The 19,394-nt window shown below is 40.6% G+C and overlaps 1 protein-coding gene across 1 annotated transcript; it reads left to right on the forward strand.

Annotated features, from left to right (window-relative positions):
* Window positions 1–7,628: 7,628 nt before the first annotated feature.
* Window positions 7,629–15,505, forward strand: SLITRK2 (SLIT and NTRK like family member 2). The gene is made up of 3 exons (XM_045820529.1): window positions 7,629–7,754; window positions 11,382–11,546; window positions 12,018–15,505. The coding sequence occupies exon 3, from the start codon at window positions 12,061–12,063 to the stop codon at window positions 14,590–14,592; it is 2,532 nt and encodes an 843-aa protein (XP_045676485.1). The 5' UTR covers window positions 7,629–7,754; window positions 11,382–11,546; window positions 12,018–12,060; the 3' UTR covers window positions 14,593–15,505.
* Window positions 15,506–19,394: the final 3,889 nt, after the last annotated feature.

Consider the following 19,394-nt stretch of genomic DNA (forward strand, 5'->3'; position numbering starts at 1 on the left):
AAGAAAGAATAAATAAATGGGACTTCTTCAAAGTGAAAATCTTCAGCATAGCTAAAGAAAACATCAGGGAAATGAAAAAGGAACCAACCATATGGGAAAGTACATTTGCAACTGGTACCTCAAACAAAGGTTTGATCTCCAAAATAGATAAAGAACTCACATGACTCCACTGCAAAAGACAAACAACCCAATTTAAATAAATGGGCATAAGACCTGAACAGTCACTTCTCTGAGGAGGACATACAGAGGGCCCAGAAATATATGAAGATGTTCAGCATCACTAGCCATTAGAGAAATGCAAATAAAAACCACAATGAGGTACTACTTCACACTGAAGGGGACCCTAATGTACTGTTCATGGGAATGCAGACTGGTGAAGCCACTGTGGAAAACATGGAATTTCCTCAGAAAACTAAACATGGAACTGCCTCTTAACCAGGCCATTCCACTGCTGGATTTATATCCTAAGAATCCTGGAACACCAAATCTAAAAAACATATGCACATCCATGTTCATAACAGCACAATTTATAATAAGCAAGTGCTGGAAACAGTATAAGTGCCCATCAGTAATGAATGGATCAAAAAACTATAGTACATTTACAGAATGGAATACCACACAGCAGAAAGAAAGAAGGAGCTCCTGCCCTTTGCAGGAGAGCATTATGTTAAGCGATCTAGAGAGCATTATGTTAAGTGAAATAAGTCAGGCAGTGAAAGGCAAATACCATTTGATCTTACCTATAAGTGGAAACTAATCAGCAAATCAAATAAGCAAGCAAAACAGAAGCAGAGACTGAAATAAAGAGAACTGGCAGTAACCAGAGGGGATAGGAAAAAGGGACGATGGGCTATAACAAGGGAAGGTTCATCAAGGAACATATATAAAGTACACATGAAGAAAGCCAAAGGTGGTAGGATCGAGGGTGGGAGACAGGGTTGATGGGGTAGGGGAAGTTGTGGGGAGGGAATGGGGACAACTGTACTTAAACAACAATAAAAAAGACGTGAATTGAGAAAAATGAACATTATACCAAACGGGAGATAGAGGAAATTCTCAAAATACCCAAATCAAGCATTGAAAATCATTTGCACCAGCTTGGTCATGTTAATTGCTTTGATGTATGGGTTCCACTTAAGGGAGAAAAAAATTATTGACCTTATTTCTCCATGTGATTCTCTACTTAAATGTAATGAAAATCTTCTGTTTTTAAAACAAAGTGTGATGAGCAATAAAAGTGTATATTTTCCAATAATGTGGAATGGGAGAGATCATGGGGCAAGTGAAATGAACCACTACTGATCATACCAAAGGCTGATCTTCATCCAAAGAAGGTGATGTTGTGTTTATGGTGAGATTGGAAGTGAGCCCTCTATTATGAGTTTCTTTTGGAAAACCAAAATATTAATTCCAACAAGTACTGTTCCCAATCAGACCCACTGAAAGCAGCACTTAATGGAAAGCACCTGGAATTAGTCAATAGAAAGTGTATAATCTTACATCAGGGTAAGGCAAGACCACATGTTTCTTTGACGACCAGACAAAAACTGTTACAGCTTGGCTGGTAAGTTCTGATTCATCTGCCATATTCAGTAGACATTGGCCCTTTAGATTTCAACTGATTTGGGTCTTTACACAATCCTCTTAATGGAAAATAATTTCAACTTCCTGGAAGTCTGCAAAATGCACTTAGAGCAGTCCTTTGTTCAAAAAGTAAAAAGTCTTAGGAAGATGGAATTATGAAGTTGCCTGAAATATTGCAGAAGGTAGTAGAACAAAAAGTTGAAAGGTGAATACATTGTTCACTAAAGTTATTAGTTATTGGTGAAAATTAAAAATGTGTCTTTTTACTTTAAAACCAAATGAACATTTTGGCCAACCCAATACTTGCCTGGTACCTGGGCAAATATTAAACAGAGGTGGCATCTGAACCCAGGTTGTTGGTTTCCAAGGATTTGGATTTATTAGAAGACAACCTACTCTGGGCCCTAGCCCAGAACTTTTTCCACTAGGCCAACATGCCTACCAAAGTAATCAAAACAATTGGATTTAAAAAATATCTACACTTTAAGTAGCATGGCAGAACCAAAGCCTGCAATACCTTTAACCTATATTTACTGGTCTTAATGACATGCCCTTTGTGTTTCATTTATTTATTTAGAAATTTGTGTGCCTCTGTCTGAACTTTTCTTTGAAATCATTGGTTCACTGAAATCCCTGAAAACACCTCATATATGTCTTAGAATTTCTGGCTCTGCATGACATTTCTACTTTGTATTATTTTTTTGTTTATTTTTTGAAACTTTCCAGTTCTGGATAGGTGTGGAAAGATGGAGAAAAAAACGATGTACTGTATAGTAATTAGAGAACATTTCCATCATCTTAGAAATGTGTTCACATGTCTTTTAAAAATTTATCCAGATGAAATACCTTATTTTCTCTTAATATGAGAATAAAAGTATAAAATCACAAGTAAAATTTTATTTTTACAATTTTACTTCTTTTTGTCCCCATTAGCATTGCAATCAGGAATTTCTAAGCCCTTTAATGATATGAAGTAATCAATAGAGAACAGCACACAAATATGGAGATGCATTTACAATTCTACTATACCAAAGAATTAATTATGCCACTTTTTTATGATGGTGTCATTAAATGTATTTTATTTTATTTTATTTTGATTGTTGTTCAAGTACAGTTTTCTGCCTTTTACTCCCATCCCAGCCCACCCCACAGCCCTCCCCACTTCCCTCCCATTTCCACATCTCCCTTGTTTTTGTCCATGTGTCCTTTATACTTGTTCCTGCAAACCCTTCCCCTTTTCCCCTGAAATTCCCTCCCCTCTCCCCTCTGTTCACTGTCAGCCTGTTCTCTATTTAAGTGCCTTTGGTTATATTTTGCTTGTTTGTTTCTTTGTTTTTGTTGATTAGGTTCTTGTTAAAGGTGAGATCATATGGTATTTGTCTTTCACCACCTGGCTTATTTTGCTTAGCATAATGTTTTCCAGTTCCATCCATGCTGTTGCAAAGTGTAAGAGCTCTTTCTTTCTTTCTGCTGCATAGAATTCCATTGTGTAAATGTACCATAGTTTTTTGATCCATTCATTTGCTGATGGGTACTTAGGTTGCTTCCAGCACTTAGCTATTGTAAATTGTGATGCTATGAACATTAGGGTGCATAGGTTCTTTTGGATTGGTGTTTCAGGGTTCTTAGGATATAATCTTAGCAGTGGTATTGCTGGGTCAAAAGGAAGTCCATTTTTATTAATTAACCAAAGTAGATTAATATGCATGCCTTTGGTATTCAGTTACATGAGGAAAATATTCAGAAACTTTTAGAAAAGTCAGTATAAAGCAGCTTTCCCATAAATTGGTATGGTTAAAACTTACAAAGACTTTCAGCTCTGTTCTTCTGAAATTATCTGTGCAACAACCCTCAAAAAAAGTTTTGTGCTGCTCATCATTTTGTTTATGTGTGCATTTAGGACCCTCTTCAAAATAGCTACCCACCTACTTGCAAGTTTGATGCTGACAAAAAGAAAAGTCTGCACTTTTTCATTTTATCTACTATCAACATTATCCCTTGTAGAAAGGCAGACTTCTAAATGCTTTTCTGAGGAGTGGTAAACACATTAAGCTAATTCAAATTGATGCACATAATATTATACATTTTCTTCTGGATCATAATAAAATACCATTTTTAATCATTGATGCTATGTCCCTCATATTATCTCTATACAAGTTATTGCTTTTGTGTATGTTCCCATTAGCTAGGTGCACAGCATCCTTCTCAGTAAACTGTCTTCTTTTTTCAGCATAACTGTCTCATTATCTCTGCCTGTGAATTGACTCTTAGGTCTGTGTTTTGTGGTTGTTTGTAGCACCCATTAAATAACTATGGTAAAAGATGACACAGTCTGAAATGAGGTAAAGACAGAGAGGATACTAAATTAATCATCTGAAGTTAGTAATAATATTATGTGCCCAAGCTGACGCTATAGTCCGTAGCAAACAGTATTGTGAGATGTTCAGCACAGGTAAGAATATTAGTAAATCAGGGCAATGTTTCTGAATATGTAACTGCAAATAGCCTGCACACGTGCATGTGTGAGAGCTTTGTTATTCTGAAATTGCTTATCTGACTGGCAGGGGAATCTCAAAAAATTTTTCTCAGTGATGAAGTAAAATCAACAGCAATGATCCTTAAAACCTAAGAGATATGATTATAAGATATTGTTCTTTGGAGTAATACTTAAGTAAACTGTGCATATTCATAATATAAGATCATCAGTAATTTTTCTTTACAAAGGTCTAACATGGTCTGCTAACGAAACCATTATGAAAAGAAAGCCAAGAAGTAAGAAGCAGAAAAGATTTCCCAGGCTAAGAAAAAGAATGGGGTGGAAGGCAATGCTATCTGAACCTGGTTTAAATGTATAGGAAATAACCATGGAAACAGACAAATCTAAACAATACTTGGTTAACAAGAAAACTAAATTTTGCTGTAATATCGCACCTCTCTTCTTGCCTCCCCTTCTATTCTCCACCACCAAACTTAAGGACATTCTGAGGAATTAGGGCTCCTATTGATTCTAGAGGAGATATGATAAGAACATGGGTGGCAACAGCTTTAAGGTCACTCCCTTCCAGGGTTGAGGGGGAAATGTCTTGGTACCATGATATCAACTTTTTTCCCTGGCTTAGATAAACTGCAGCTTCATCTGGAATGCCCTCTAGAAGGGTAGAAAAAAGGCCCTAGGAAACAAAAATCTTGAAGGGAACTGCAATGCTCTTGGTGAAAATCTCACCTGCTTCTTTTTTTATTGTTTGCCAATTACAGTTGTCCCAATTTTTCCCCTGTTGCTCTCCCCTGACCCACTCATACCCCAACAGTCAATCCCCTATCTGTCGTCCATGTCCATGGGTCCTTTATACATGTTCCTTGACTAAACACTTCTCCTTCTTTCCCCATGATCCTCCTGCCCCTCCCTTCTGGTCATTGTCAGTTTGTTCCTTATTCCCATTTCTCAGTGTCTATTTTGTTTGTTTTATTCATTAGGTCCCACATATAGGTGAGATCATATGGTATTTGTCTTTTGTTTCCTGGGTTATTTCACTTAGCATAATGCTCTCCAGCTCCATACATGCTGTTGTGAAGGGTAGGAGCTCCTTCTTTCCTTCTGCTCTGTGGTATTCCATTGTGTAACTGTACCACTGTTTTTGATCCATTCCTTTACTGATGGACACTTAGACTGTTTCCAGCTTTTGTCTATTGTAAATTGTGCTGCTATGGACATGGGTGTGCATGCGTTCTTCTGAATTGGTATTTTTGGGATTCTTAGGGTATAATCTCAGCAGTGGGATCACTGGACAAAAGGGCAGTTCTATTTTTAGATTTTTAGAGGAAATTCCGTATCATTTTCCACCAGTGTGCATTTCAACCAACAGTGTACTAGGGCCCCCTTTTCTCCACATTCTCATCCTCACCAGCAGTGGTTGTTGACTTGCTAATGATGGTCAGTCTGACCAGTGTGAAATTGTATGTCATTGTGGTTTTAATTTGCATCTCTCTGATGGATAGTGATACTGAGCATCCTTTCATATGTTCATGGGCCCTCTGTATTTTCTTGGAAAAGTGTCTGTTTATGTATTTTGCCCATTTTTTAATTGGGTTGTTTGTCTTCCTGGAGTGGAATCATGTGAGTTCTTTATATATTTTGGAGATTAAACCCTTGTCTTAGGTATAGGTTTTCCTATACAGTTGGTTCCCTTTCCATTTTGTTGATGTGTTCTTTAGCCATGCATAAACATTTTAATTTGATATTGTCCCACTTGTTTATTCTTTCCTTTATATCTCTTGCCCTAGGAAATATATCAGTGAAAATATTGCTGAGTAGGTTACCTGCTTCTTGAGCTCCAGTGATTCTTTCACTGAGAACCTTCCTTTAATTGAGTCACAACCAACTGGTCTACTCTAAGAGAAAAAGGAAAGGGAGGATGACCAATAGCATGCTCTAGTAGAACAAGGCAACTTTGTGAGGAATAAAAAGAATCAAACCGCCCCGGGCTGGTGTAGCTCAGTGGATTGAGCGCGGGCTGCGAACCAAAGTGTCGCAGGTTCGATTCCCAGTCAGGGCACATGCCTGGGTTGCAGGCCCCGGCCCCCAGCAACCGCACCACACACCGCACATCTCTCTCTCTCTCTCTCTCTCTCTCTCTCTCTCCCCCCTCCCTCCCTCCTTCCCTCCCTTCCCTCTCTAAAAATAAATAAATAAAATCTTAAAAAAAAAGAACCAAACCATATCAAATGCATTTCCCACATCTATTTATGTGACCGTATGATTTTTGTCTTTCCTTCTGTTTATGTGATGTATTATGCTTATCAATTTGTGAATATTGTACCATCCTTGCATCCCTGGGATGAATCCCACCTGATCATGGTGTATGATCTTTTTAATGTATTTCTGGTTGTGGTTTGCCAATATTCGCTGGAGGATTTGAGCGTTTATCTTCATTAGTGGCCTGTAGTTTTCTTTCTTGGTTGTGTCTTTATCTGGTTTTGAGATTAGGATGATGCTGGTCTCATAAAAAGAGTTTGGAAGTGTTCCTTCTTCTTGGATTTTTTTTTAAAAGATTTTATTTATTTATTTATTTTTAGAGAGGGAAGAGAGGAAGATAGAGAGAGAGAAACATCAATGTGCGGTTGCTGAGGGTTATGGCCTGCAACCCAGGCATATACCCTGGCTGGGAATTGAACCTGGGACACTTTGGTTCCCAGCCCGCGCTCAATCCATCTTCTTGGATTTTTTTTAAGAATAGTTTGAGAATGGTAGGATTTATCTATTCCTTAAATGTTGAGGAGGCCGGAAACTTGTGGCTGGAAAATGGAGAGAACTGTACTTGAATAATAACAACAATGAGGACAACAACAAAAGTTCAAATCCTTTTGTAAAGTTAGTTTCTTTAAAAATTTTATTTTATTTAAAAATAAAATTTTAAAATTAAAAAATACATCTTGTTTTTGTTAACACTTTGGCAGAAGTTTAGCTTACCCTCACATTCTATGGAAATTCCTTGTTTACCACCTTCCTATGAGGTCCTTAAATGTCTGCCTTCGAACTGCAATGATTGGGCACTTACTAGTTAGGGAGGCAGTCATCCCAGAAAGACATCCATCTGGGAGCACTGACTGGTCTTGCACTTGCCCCTAATTCCACTCATTGTTTTTAATTTCCCCTTGGCTTTATTACCAACCAAGTGTCATCCTTATTTCCCTCAAATGAATCTGAGCTTCAGCCCATGGTAGAAGCTGCAAGGGGCCTAGAGGCGTGAACAACGTTTCGTGGCGCTTGTCCAGAAAAGGAGCAGCAGCTCCTCAGTGGGCTGGTACAGGCTCCTCTGGTTGCACAGCGGGGACACTGGATCTGCCAGCTGAATGTTAAGTACTGGCAAGGGGCCGCTTTCCGTCTGTCCATCCATCCCTCCACCCCTCCCTCTCCTTCCTGCTCCCTCCAGCTCTGCTTCACTCCTCCCCCTCCACTCCCTCACTCCTTCCTGCTAGAAACGCAGCCAGAGGCCAGCCTCTCCAGTGGGAATCTGCCTGTTGGGGCCACCGCCCGGCTCACAGTGGTGTACTCCATCTCGGCCTGCGCCGGCTGCAGGCTGTATCGGCTCCCTCGTCTTCCCTGGTCGCCTTCCCAGGTCGTGGATGCTGTGGGCGCCTCCTGGGGAAGCTCCGAGGGGCACTCTCATTGGGTAAGTTCTGAGCCCTTGGGAACCCGGTGGTGCTGGCGCCTAGGCTGGCAAGCCATCTCCCCTCCATCCCCTACCCCCTTCGCAACGGACTCCCCACAGGGAGAGACCGGAGTGGGAGGATCGAGAGCCAGCCTCCAAGGATATCGCACTGGGGCCAAGCTTGCCTCCCATCACCACTGGGGCTGTTTGGCTTCAGGACATCAGCACGGGCATAGTCTGTTCAGGCCATCGCACAGTTTCACAATCACTGTCCCTGCGGTCGGCCTACACACCCGGGAGGCTGTAAAGCGTGGGAAGTGCGGGTAGCGCTCACGGCTGTGGGCCCTGCGTGCAGCATCGGGCATCTAGCAGCCCTGGGGAATGCAGGTAGGACTGCGCTAGCGGTCAGGTCCCCAAGTCGGGTGACGAGCTATTCGCCTACCTCTTGGGTGGTCTTGGAAGAGTCCTAGGGGAATGGCATTTGCCCTGGATTGGGGCTGGGGTGGGGGTGGGGGGCAGCGGGATGCGGAGAAGGCAGCCTAGGGTGGAGCTCGAGCCCACACACACACACCCCACTGCAGGTTTAGGGACTCCTATTAACCCCCTCCTGGCATGCCTGGCGGCAGCATGGAAACAAGTTGCCCACCCCCTAGGAAAGCTTGGGCGACCAGTGCCAGAAGGGTTGTTTCCATTATTTTAGCCTTCCCGTTTTCCTCTCAAGGGCTCCCAGTTCACCTTCCCAACGCCTTAAAATTCATTCTCCCTAGCGGGGCACTGCGGCCATTCTTCCCCCAAACACGAGGCCAAATGAAAGTGTTTCATCTAAGTTGAGGCTGATTTGGTCCCAATAAGCATGTTTGGGAGAGCCCCTGGGGAAGCTCGGGAAAGTACAGTAGAGAGAGGGGTGGTGAGAGGGTCCATGGTAGAAAGATGTGCCCCACCACCTCAGGTCCCCCTTGTTGTTCCTTGCGGCTAGTTTACCGCTGCATTTTCTTTACTGTAATTGTCAAGGATTTCAAGTGACCCATTTCCCCCAATCTAATACAACCCCATTCTCTGAAACTCTTAAGAAAGGACTGTTTTCAAGTAGTATTGGAAGTGTTATCACTGTCTTGAAGGATATTACTATATTTGAAAGCTAAAACTAATATTTGATGTTTCACTTTCAAATACAACTTTTGAAAAATAATACATTTAGGTAAAACACCACCAACATTATTTAAGTTTAAGTAATTTTTTTCTGATTCACCCTAAGCAGAAGTGAGCTTTTTGTAAAGCTGCTGGACTGGAACTCAGAATTCCTGGGTTGCTTTTAATTTTATATTATTGAACTTATGCAAGTCAGCACTTCCCCTGATTGAGGAATGTCCTCATCTATAAAATAAATCTGATTTCAGAGGTTTTGTCCAGTTTTCATGTTGGCTTCTACTTAAATGAAATATAAACCTAATTAATACATGTTTGTTAACTAAACGACAGAGTGAACACATCATAACTTTCTAGGAAATATATATTTGCAAATATTTAGAAGCAAATGTCCCTTGTTTATGAAAGGAAGCTTAATCATGGTTGCACTGGATCATTTTACTTGCATCTAATGATGCAATTCCAATAGAGTGGGGGCTAAGCCCCACAGGACAGCCCATCTCAATGTCATCCTTTGACACAGAGGACAATTTGAGGCCCCAGAAGGAAAGAATCTTGACCAACACCAAGCAAATATTACACAACGGGAGGAGTCTCCTGATGTCTAGTTCAAGACTCTTGCCATAGGAAAAAGAGGAGGAAAGCCTGAGAAAAATTTGGGAGGAGGCTGTCAGAGCTACAGGTTGCCTTAATGGCTAAGTTTATAAACTGTCCCCAGCCCTTCTTGGGGAGGAAGGGCAAACAGTCTTGGAATCTGAGCTTAGTAAAAAAGGATGAGGGAATGAATGGCAGCTTCCCCTTCTCAGATGTTCTTTTTGCTTGTGGGATTATCTCTATTTGGAATTTGGCCCAACAATGGAACCCTGGATTGACTCCATCAGCACCTGGCTGGCACTGAAGACAGGGCAAAGAAGCTAATGTGTTTTGTGGGATAAGCATGTGTCGTGGTCAATTCCCTTTCCCACTCTTCTTTCATTCCCTCCTGTTCCTGACTTATTTCCCGCCCCCCATCCCCCCCCCCCAGAGACAGCCCATGGCACTTCTGGGCAACAACAGACATTCTAATCCTGCAAATGGACTCCACACTGAGAGACTCCTGGGCCCAGGAGACCTTAAGATAACAAAGAAGTAATGATACATTGAAGGCAAAACCCAACACCTGGTTATTAATAATTCTGTAGAAAGGTTATATGAATTCAATTGAATGTCAGAGCTGGAAGGGCCCCAGTAGTACACCCCATTTGTCAGTGGGAACAGGACGATGCAGAAATAAGTGATAAACTTGGCAATAGAGGTAGATCAGAACCCAGGTCTACTGGGTCTCAGGCTAGACTCCACCCATCTTACCTCTCTTTCTTAGGAGCCAGGCTTCCTGCATTGCTGTCCTCTGTTGTCCCAGCTTCTTGGCCCCTGCCTGAAGCCTAGAGTACTTAGGCACCTGTCTGTGGGCTCCCACTCCAGCTAAGGCTCAGCCTGGCAGTGCCTTTGTGACACAGTCTTCTCCTTCCTTCGGACAAAAAGCACACATTTAAACCTCATTGTCTGACTAGTGTAAACCGCAGGAGGAGAAGGGTTTTGTTGTTTATCTCAGTCCATAAGCTAATGTGGAGCTGGCTTTCTGAATCCAGGCAAATATCTGACCATTCACCATCCCGAAAGTAATTCTCTAAACACTGAAACAAAGCTCTCTATGTAAATTATACATCCCCCAAAAGAACTCCTCCTCCTCCTACACAGACACACTGCTCCACTACACACACGCCACCCTAACACCAAGAGCATTTGAGCTAGGAGAATGGCAGTTGGGCTCCAGTCCTGTAGCAAAAGAGAAATCTACACACACACAAACACACACACACACACACACACACACACACAGAGAGAGAGAGAGAGAGAGAGAGAGAGAGAGAGAGAGAGAGAGAGAGGGAGGGAGGGAGAGAGGGAGAGAGAGAGAGAAAGAGCGCTGGACCCCTGCTTAGTAATCTGGAATGAGAACCTCCTGGAATGGATGGCCAGGAGGGGCAGGTGGAAGAAACTAGTAGGAGGGTGCCAGCCCCTTAGCAGGGTCTGTCTTGGAGAACCACTCTCCAAGAACCTTGCTTAGTGCTCACCACCCCGCAGTAGCGTTGGAGGTGAAATAATTCAGAATCAACTGACAGGGCCGGGATTTGAGCTTTGAAAAGCTACTCGCAAGAAAGGGAAAGACCTGCCCCTCCTTCCCCCAGAGTTCGTCCTCTATCCTCTGCCTGCCCCCCCCCCCCACTCGTGACACCACCCTTGCCTTGTCCAGAGGAGACTTCAAAGTCTCTCAAATTTAAACTGCTAAGCTCACTGCTGCCGCTGCCACTGGATTGGAAGTGTGTCCCAAGGCTCGGCCATCACCACCGCCTGCAGACCCAGCTAGATTGGCTCTGGGACCTCCCTATTAATCGAACCCCCAGGTCCATGTGCGCTCAGCTTCCTTCAGCTTCAACCCTCTTCTTCTCTCCTATTGCCTGCCAGATTTGTTATTTCTGCACATTCTCCAGCCAAATTAAATCAACCAACAGAAAACAGGGCACCCTCCACCCAAGAAGCGGCGTTTTTTACTTAGCTCTCCCTCTTTTTCTGAAGATGTTAAACTACTGGCAGACTACAGACAAGAGGGGTCCCATCTTCTCCTGATGTGTGAGTATGCCCCCCCACCCACGCTACGCTAACTTTGTTTTTCCATCCTCCCTCTCTTCCCGCTGCCAGTCTCCTGATTTTCCAACCCCCTTTCTGCTCAGTTAACAAAAATTAAAAAGTAAAGCTTAGTAGGCTTTTAGCTGCGAGTCCAGGGCAGTCAATCAGCCTGAGATCTCTTCAAGATACCCCAGGGGAGGAGGACATGGGCTGGATTTAGTAGGACAATTTGGTTACTAATGAATCTGTGGCTGGCTGCTACCCGCCGCGAAATGTGGTGCAAGCATGGGTGTTCGAGGACATGTGTGTGGGTGGCAGGGAGGACAGTGATAGAAGAAACTACCTTTAAAAATGCAGTGATTTCTGGCATTCTCCTTCTGTCCCACTCTACCCTCTTGCTTTGCCATTTTAATCGGACCTCCCTGTTTCCTTGTACCCACACCCTGCTCTGTCTTGCTCCACCCCCTCCCCAAGGTTTGCCCTTAGGTACCTGAGCTGACACCAACGGTGCCTAAAGATGCTGAGCAGCGTTTGGTTCATCAGTGTGTTAACCATGGCCGGGTTCTTACAGACAGAGAGTCGCAAAACTGCCAAAGACATTTGCAAGATCCGCTGCCTGTGCGAAGAGAAGGAAAATGTACTGAATATTAATTGTGAAAACAAAGGATTTACAACTGTCAGCCTGCTCCAACCACCCCAGTATCGAATCTACCAGCTTTTCCTCAATGGAAACCTTTTGACAAGACTGTATCCCAATGAGTTTGTCAATTACTCCAATGCAGTGACTCTCCACCTAGGTAACAATGGGTTGCTGGAGATCCGAACCGGGGCATTTAGTGGCCTAAAAATGCTCAAGAGACTGCACCTTAACAACAACAAGCTCGAGGTGCTGAGGGAGGACACCTTTGTGGGCTTGGAAAGCCTGGAGTACCTCCAGGCTGACTACAATTATATCAGTGCAATCGAGGCAGGGACATTCAGCAAACTGAATAAACTCAAAGTACTCATCCTGAATGACAACCTTCTTCTGTCTCTGCCCAGCAATGTGTTTCGGTTTGTCCTGCTGACCCACTTAGATCTGAGAGGAAATAGGCTGAAAGTAATGCCTTTCGCTGGTGTCCTTGAACATATTGGAGGGATCATGGAGATTCAGCTGGAGGAAAACCCATGGAACTGCACTTGTGACTTACTTCCTCTCAAGGCTTGGCTGGACACCATAACTGTTTTTGTGGGTGAGATTGTTTGCGAAACTCCCTTTAGATTGCATGGGAAAGATGTGACTCAACTGGCCAGGCAAGACCTCTGTCCCAGAAAAAGTACTGGTGACTCCAGTCAGAGGGGCAGCCATGTTGACACACACACCCAAAGGCTGTTGCCTACAGTGAATCCTGCTCTCAACCCAACCAGGGCTCCAAAAGCCAGCCGACCACCCAAAATGAGAAATCGTCCAACTCCCCGGGTCACTGTGTCTAAGGACAGGCAGAGCTTTGGCCCAATCATGGTGTACCAGACCAAGTCCCCTGTGCCCTTAACCTGCCCCAGTAGCTGTGTGTGCACCTCTCAGAGCTCAGACAATGGTCTAAATGTAAACTGCCAAGAAAGGAAGTTCACTAATATATCTGACCTGCAGCCCAAACCTACTAGTCCAAAAAAACTTTACCTGACAGGGAACTATCTTCAAACTGTCTATAAGAAAGACCTCTTAGATTATAGTTCTTTGGATTTGTTACATTTAGGAAACAACAGGATTGCAGTCATTCAGGAAGGTGCCTTCACAAATCTGACCAGTTTACGCAGACTTTATCTGAATGGCAATTACCTTGAAGTTCTGTACCCTTCCATGTTTGATGGACTGCACAGCTTGCAGTATCTCTATTTAGAGTATAATGTTATTAAGGAAATCAAACCGCTGACCTTCGATGCTTTGATTAACTTACAGCTACTGTTTTTGAATAACAATCTTCTTAGGTCCTTACCTGATAACATATTTGGGGGCACAGCTCTCACCAGGCTGAATCTGAGAAACAACCATTTTTCTCACCTGCCTGTGAAAGGTGTTCTGGATCAACTCCCAGCTTTTATCCAGATAGATCTGCAAGAGAACCCATGGGACTGCACCTGTGACATCATGGGGCTAAAGGACTGGACAGAACATGCCAATTCCCCTGTCATCATCAATGAGGTGACCTGTGAGTCTCCAGCTAAGCATGCAGGGGAGATCCTGAAGTTTCTGGGGAGGGAGGCTATCTGTCCAGACAGTCCGAACTTGTCAGATGGAACGATTCTATCAATCAATCACAACACAAACACACCTCGGTTGCTTAGTGTATCTCCCAGTTCCTATCCTGAATTACACACTGAAGTTCCACTTTCCATCTTAATTTTAGGATTGCTTGTTGTCTTTATTTTATCTGTCTGTTTTGGGGCTGGTTTATTTGTCTTTGTACTGAAACGCCGAAAGGGGGTGCCAAGTGTTCCGAGGACTGCCAACAACTTAGATTCAAGTTCCTTTCAGTTACAGTATGGGTCTTACAACAGTGAGACTCAAGATAAAACGGATGGCCACGTCTATAACTACATCCCACCACCTGTAGGGCAGATGTGCCAAAACCCCATCTACATGCAGAAGGAAGGAGACCCAGTAGCCTATTACCGAAACTTGCAAGAATTCAGCTACGGCAACCTGGAGGAGAAAAAAGATGGGGAGCCAGCTTATACTATAAGTGCCAATGAGTTGCTAGAAAAACAGGCCACAACCAGGGAGCCGGAGTTGCTGTATCAGAATATTGTTGAGCGAGTTAAGGACCTCCCCAGTGCAGGACTAGTCCACTATAACTTTTGTACCTTACCTAAAAAGCAGTTTGCCCCATCATATGAATCTCGACGCCAAAACCAAGACAGAATCAATAAAACCGTTTTATATGGAACTCCCAGAAAATGCTTTGTGGGGCAGTCAAAACCCGACCATCCTTTACTGCAAGCTAAGCCTCAATCAGAACCAGACTACCTCGAAGTTCTGGAAAAACAAACTGCAATCAGTCATCTGTGAAGGGAAATCGTTTACAATCCTATGGTATCAAAGGATGCTGCTCCAAACTGTTGGAAACATTGTGTATGTTTTCCAGTTTGTGGTCTTCCTTTCCCAGCATCAGTGGGAGACTTGGAAAATGTTTGGTAATAGGATGAAGCAATTATACTGTTTTTTCAAGCTTTCCTTTAAGTTATTTTTCTCCTGCCCACCCCCCCCACCCCCAATTTTTTCATTCTCTCCTTCAGAATCATCACTGGACGTACACGTTTCTACAATGAAGTTTTTCATATATTTTGTTTATGGTTTTGTTTCTTTTTTCCTTTTCCAGTGGGGAGTGGGAAGAGGAGATTATAGTGAATGAAGAAAGAGTAAGCAAACTTTTCAAATAAAAATGATTATTTAGTATATTTTGTAAAGATCTCCAAAGATCTTTTGAGACTATAAATTCTTTGGTAAATAATGATATATGGTATTTTGATCTTCAGTTACCAAGTATAGCCACTAGGCATCAATTCTTTATGTTAAAGTGCCTTTGCACTTTAAGTACGTTACTTAAATGTTGCTTTTAGCTTCAATAAATTGAACATATTTTAATTTGTTGTATTTTTGAAATTGAAACACTGTAAAATAGAAATGTCAGCTATATTAAGTCAATGTACAATTTGCTTGAGTTATAGATACCAGCCTGTCATCAAATGATTCTAATTCTAAGACTTTATAGATTTAACTGTAAAATATTTCCTTTCCACTGAATTTGTTCTAAGTGATTTTATTTCAGTCAACTAAGGGGACTTAACAGTGGACTAGAGGTAATAATCCTTCTGAGTCTGGATTAGTAATTCATTAATAAAATATATTTAACCCAATATCAGAGTGAATTGAACAATTAATGACCTTCATAAGTCATTATTTTATACTAATATGCTCAGTGTTCTAGATTGTTTTCCCAATGTAAGAGTACATTACACAACTTGTAATATATTTTCTGCATTAAATTAGATATTTTTGTATATTTAAATGACAGAGTCTGTATTTGTAATGTTTTAATTCAAATTAATATTTTTTCTGCTTATTGAACGTTTTCTATAAACATGCACCAGTAGAGGCCGCCACACACCTCATTTAATAAAGACAAATCAGCCATTAAATACCTTGAGGGCAGGCTTTACAGGTGAGATTAAAACTTCACAAGTAAATTCTCTGCAAACTCAAGACAGCAGAGATAAATATATACATTGATTTCTTTTAAGATTAAAAGGTAGAATCAAACGTTTTCTAAATTTTCACTAAATGTTTAGAGAAATGGAGCCCTGGCTGGCATAGCTCAGTGGATGGAGCGTGGGCTGCAAACCAAAGTGTCGCAGGTTCGATTCCCAGTCAGGGTACATGCTTGGGTTGCAGGCCATAACCTCCAGCAACCGCACATTGGTGTTTCTCTCTCTCTTTCTCCCTCCCTTCCCTCTCTAAAAATAAATAAATAAAATCTTTAAAAAAAGACTAAAGTGAAGAATGTCTAAAAATTAAAAAAAATGTTTAGAGAAATGGTGCTTTCCCTAAATGTTTAGAGAAAGGACCATTTTCCTCTTGATTTCATTGCTATCAATGGGTGCTATCAAATCATGCACTATTTATACCTCCAAATTGATTAATATAATAAGTGCCTAATCCAAGAAAGAAAGCATCCTCTTTCTTTTGCCTTATTTAGACATGTGTTGCTTGAATTTTTCCTGGCTAGTTTGATCAAACCTTTTATTTTTGTTTCAACATTAAAAATAATTTTTAACTAACCAAGTTTATATAATGTTTATGTGGCCTTATTAGCCTGTACATAATTTTTGGATGCAAACATTAGTGTGTGATTTAAACAAACAGTCCTTCTTTACAACAAAAAATAGTTTTGTTTTGTCTATTGTAAATCCTTATGCAACTGGGATAGTGATCTGCATATAAAGTAGCCCAGCTTTTCAAATCCTTATTAAAGCAATTGATGGCATCTGAAAGAAGCACACTGTTTTCTGTTCATAAATAGGTTACTGCACATAATAATCCTTTATTATTCTGTGGAAGTTGAAGTGGATACTGATTACTTACTTTTAAAACTTTGAAATGAATAATAATATATTGTCTGTCACTATAAACAATTCATGTGATAGGCTTTCAATTAGAAATTATTTAAATCCAAATTATTTGGATTAATAATGACTGGTGTAAAATAGTCTTTTGAACAATAGAAGGTACTTGTGTGTACATAAATGTAAAGGTCAATCAGGAAAAATATACCTCAACCTAGATTCTCTAAATACCTACAGTGACAAACATGTTCATTCTTTGATTAGAGATTATAATTCCTATTTAAATTCATTAGCTCAAAATTAAAATTGGTGGGCTGAAATGACTTACAAGAAAATTAATGTACAGAGATTTTACATTTCACAGAAAAGGAGTAGGGTATTATGCTAGCTGAACTTGGAGATATCTCCTAGAAATCACTATTCTTTGAGTGAAGTATTATATATGCAAGAGTCGCAAAAAATACTCTTATGGCTGCTTTCATTTGGTGCAATAATAAATGCAGGATGTAGAGGTAAGTATTTTTGGAAATGATTATGAAGGCAAATTTGTATATGTATTCTATTAAGATAGTTTTTAGTTTTAAATTGTATTACTAGAGCTACCAGTGTATGATTCCACTTCAGTGCTTGTTCAGATCCTCCTGAAAGAAAAGTCATTCTTATAAAATGCTATTACCCATAGTAAAACAACTTTATTATTTTTAAATAGAATTTAATATTCATTTAGTCACATGATTTTAAAGAGGCCTTCTGGAAGAATTCAGATTCATAAACTCTCTTAATAATTATGATTTAATTCTAGATTCTTACATTTCTAAATACGTGCTTTATTTGTATTAGGTTTTAAGATGAAATCATTTGAATTTGATCCAGAGTATTTCATTTAAATGCATAAAACACCATATACTTTGAAGCTTTTGTTTCTAATGCATCATAAACACTTTATTTTTATTGAGTTATCAACATCCCCCATTGACTTAATTGTTTTGCTTTATCCACTCAAGTGCTTTCAAGCATATTTTATTTTAGGATTTTTATTTATCTCCTACAGTGGGATTTTACTATTTCACTTTTATTTCACATGCAGCTTGTAATGGGTATGAGCATTAGCAGAGCAAAATTATTACAGCCAACAGAATGTGATCTCTCCTGGCTCTATCTGAAACATATTTTTGTGTCTGCCCTACAAACAACACATGGAAATTCTCTTTGATTGTAGCTCTTAATTATTTGCTTTCACTCTTTCTGAATATACCTGTGTCTAAACTGATATTGAAACACTCGAAAGTATGACTTCTCAGTCTGGACACAATTGCCAAGAATCTAATTTGGTTCTGGATTTGGTGAACTTGTGTGCCTTGTTAGTTCACTCCAGCAGTTGGTGAATAAGGAAGTAACCCTGTGCTTTGCTCTGACTTCTAAGATGATTTAATATCCTAATTATTTAAATGTTGTAAAAGGCTCAATATTTTATGAATTTTACCAAAAAGTGTATAAGGAACAAAAGAGAGGTTCTGTGATTTTTCAGATTCTGGAAATTCATTTTAATTGTAAATATTTCAAATACATACTAGATTGCATGCTATCTGGACAGTTCTCCCAATCCAGTCATTTCTTCATTAATTCAGTGAATATTTATTGAGTGCTTACTTCTTAGATGCCAGTCTTTGTGCTGCTTGCTGAGGGGGCACAGAGATACAGTAGACAGGATTTCTGCCCCACCCCATTACATCCATTCACCACAGTGAGCTTAGTGATAATAAGGGATATAAATGACAATCACCTAGATTAAATGGTGGGAACAGTAATGAAATGCAGGAAGTTGCATTTTTTAAAGGTGATTCTTTGCAATGAATTATAAACTGATATATCATAAATAAACTAGCTAGCCCTGGCTGGTGTGGCTCAGTGGATTGAGTGATGGGCCTCGAACCAAAGGGTTGCAGGTTCGATTCCCAGTCAGAGAACATGTCTGGGTTGTGGGCCAGGTCTCCAGTAGGGGGTGCTCAAGTGGCAACCACACATTGATGTTTCTCTTCCTCTCTTTCTCCCTCCCTTACTCTCTCTAGAAATAAATGAAATATTAAAAATAAACTAGCTACACTGTAACCATCCTTAACATCTCTTTATACAGCTAAAAAGGCAAAAATCCCACTAAAATAAAAAAAAATTCTGCAGAACAGAGCACAATATTATGGCCTGAAGATAGCTATACGTGTGTGCTAGCCAAAGATTTACATTGTAAAAATGAGTCCCCAAAATATAAATACAAAATCCGAAACCTACTTAAATTTTCTGGTATTTCCCTGTTTTAGGGTCAATATTTATTTTATATATCAGTAGCTTAACAGATAGTATTTTGACTTGTATTTTTTACCAATACAATGATGAGATACCTAAATCCTGACAGAGAAAATTAAGTACTGTATTTAAGTGTACTTTGCTCCTCACTATGGTTGTGGAAAAGCCATGTGTAAATTGAAGTTTTGTAAATCAATTGTATTTTAAATGCATTAGGGGAGTTACTATTTAGAGGAAACTTAAATAATCACTCCCTTATTCATGTTTTGTGTATTTAGACTTTCAATATTAACTTGCTTAAAGCAGAGCCCCCCTGCACAGTAAGAGTGTGTCTTGTCAATGCTGCTTGTGCTACCAGTTTCTTGGTTGCTAAGGGCTTATACTTGAAAATCTGCTGCAGTTTTGTGTGAATTGAGCTATCAAGCAATTTTATGATGGCACACTAGC

This window comes from Phyllostomus hastatus, unplaced genomic scaffold (assembly GCF_019186645.2).
Source record: "Phyllostomus hastatus isolate PE091 unplaced genomic scaffold, TTU_PhHast_1.1 phas_scaffold_397, whole genome shotgun sequence".
In the NCBI taxonomy this organism is placed as follows: Eukaryota; Metazoa; Chordata; class Mammalia; order Chiroptera; family Phyllostomidae; genus Phyllostomus; species Phyllostomus hastatus.

Coding starts and splice junctions, on each gene's coding strand:
- SLITRK2 (XM_045820529.1), top strand. CDS start 12,061: ATGCTGAGCAGCGTTTGGTTCATCAGTGTGTTAACCATGGCCGGGTTC.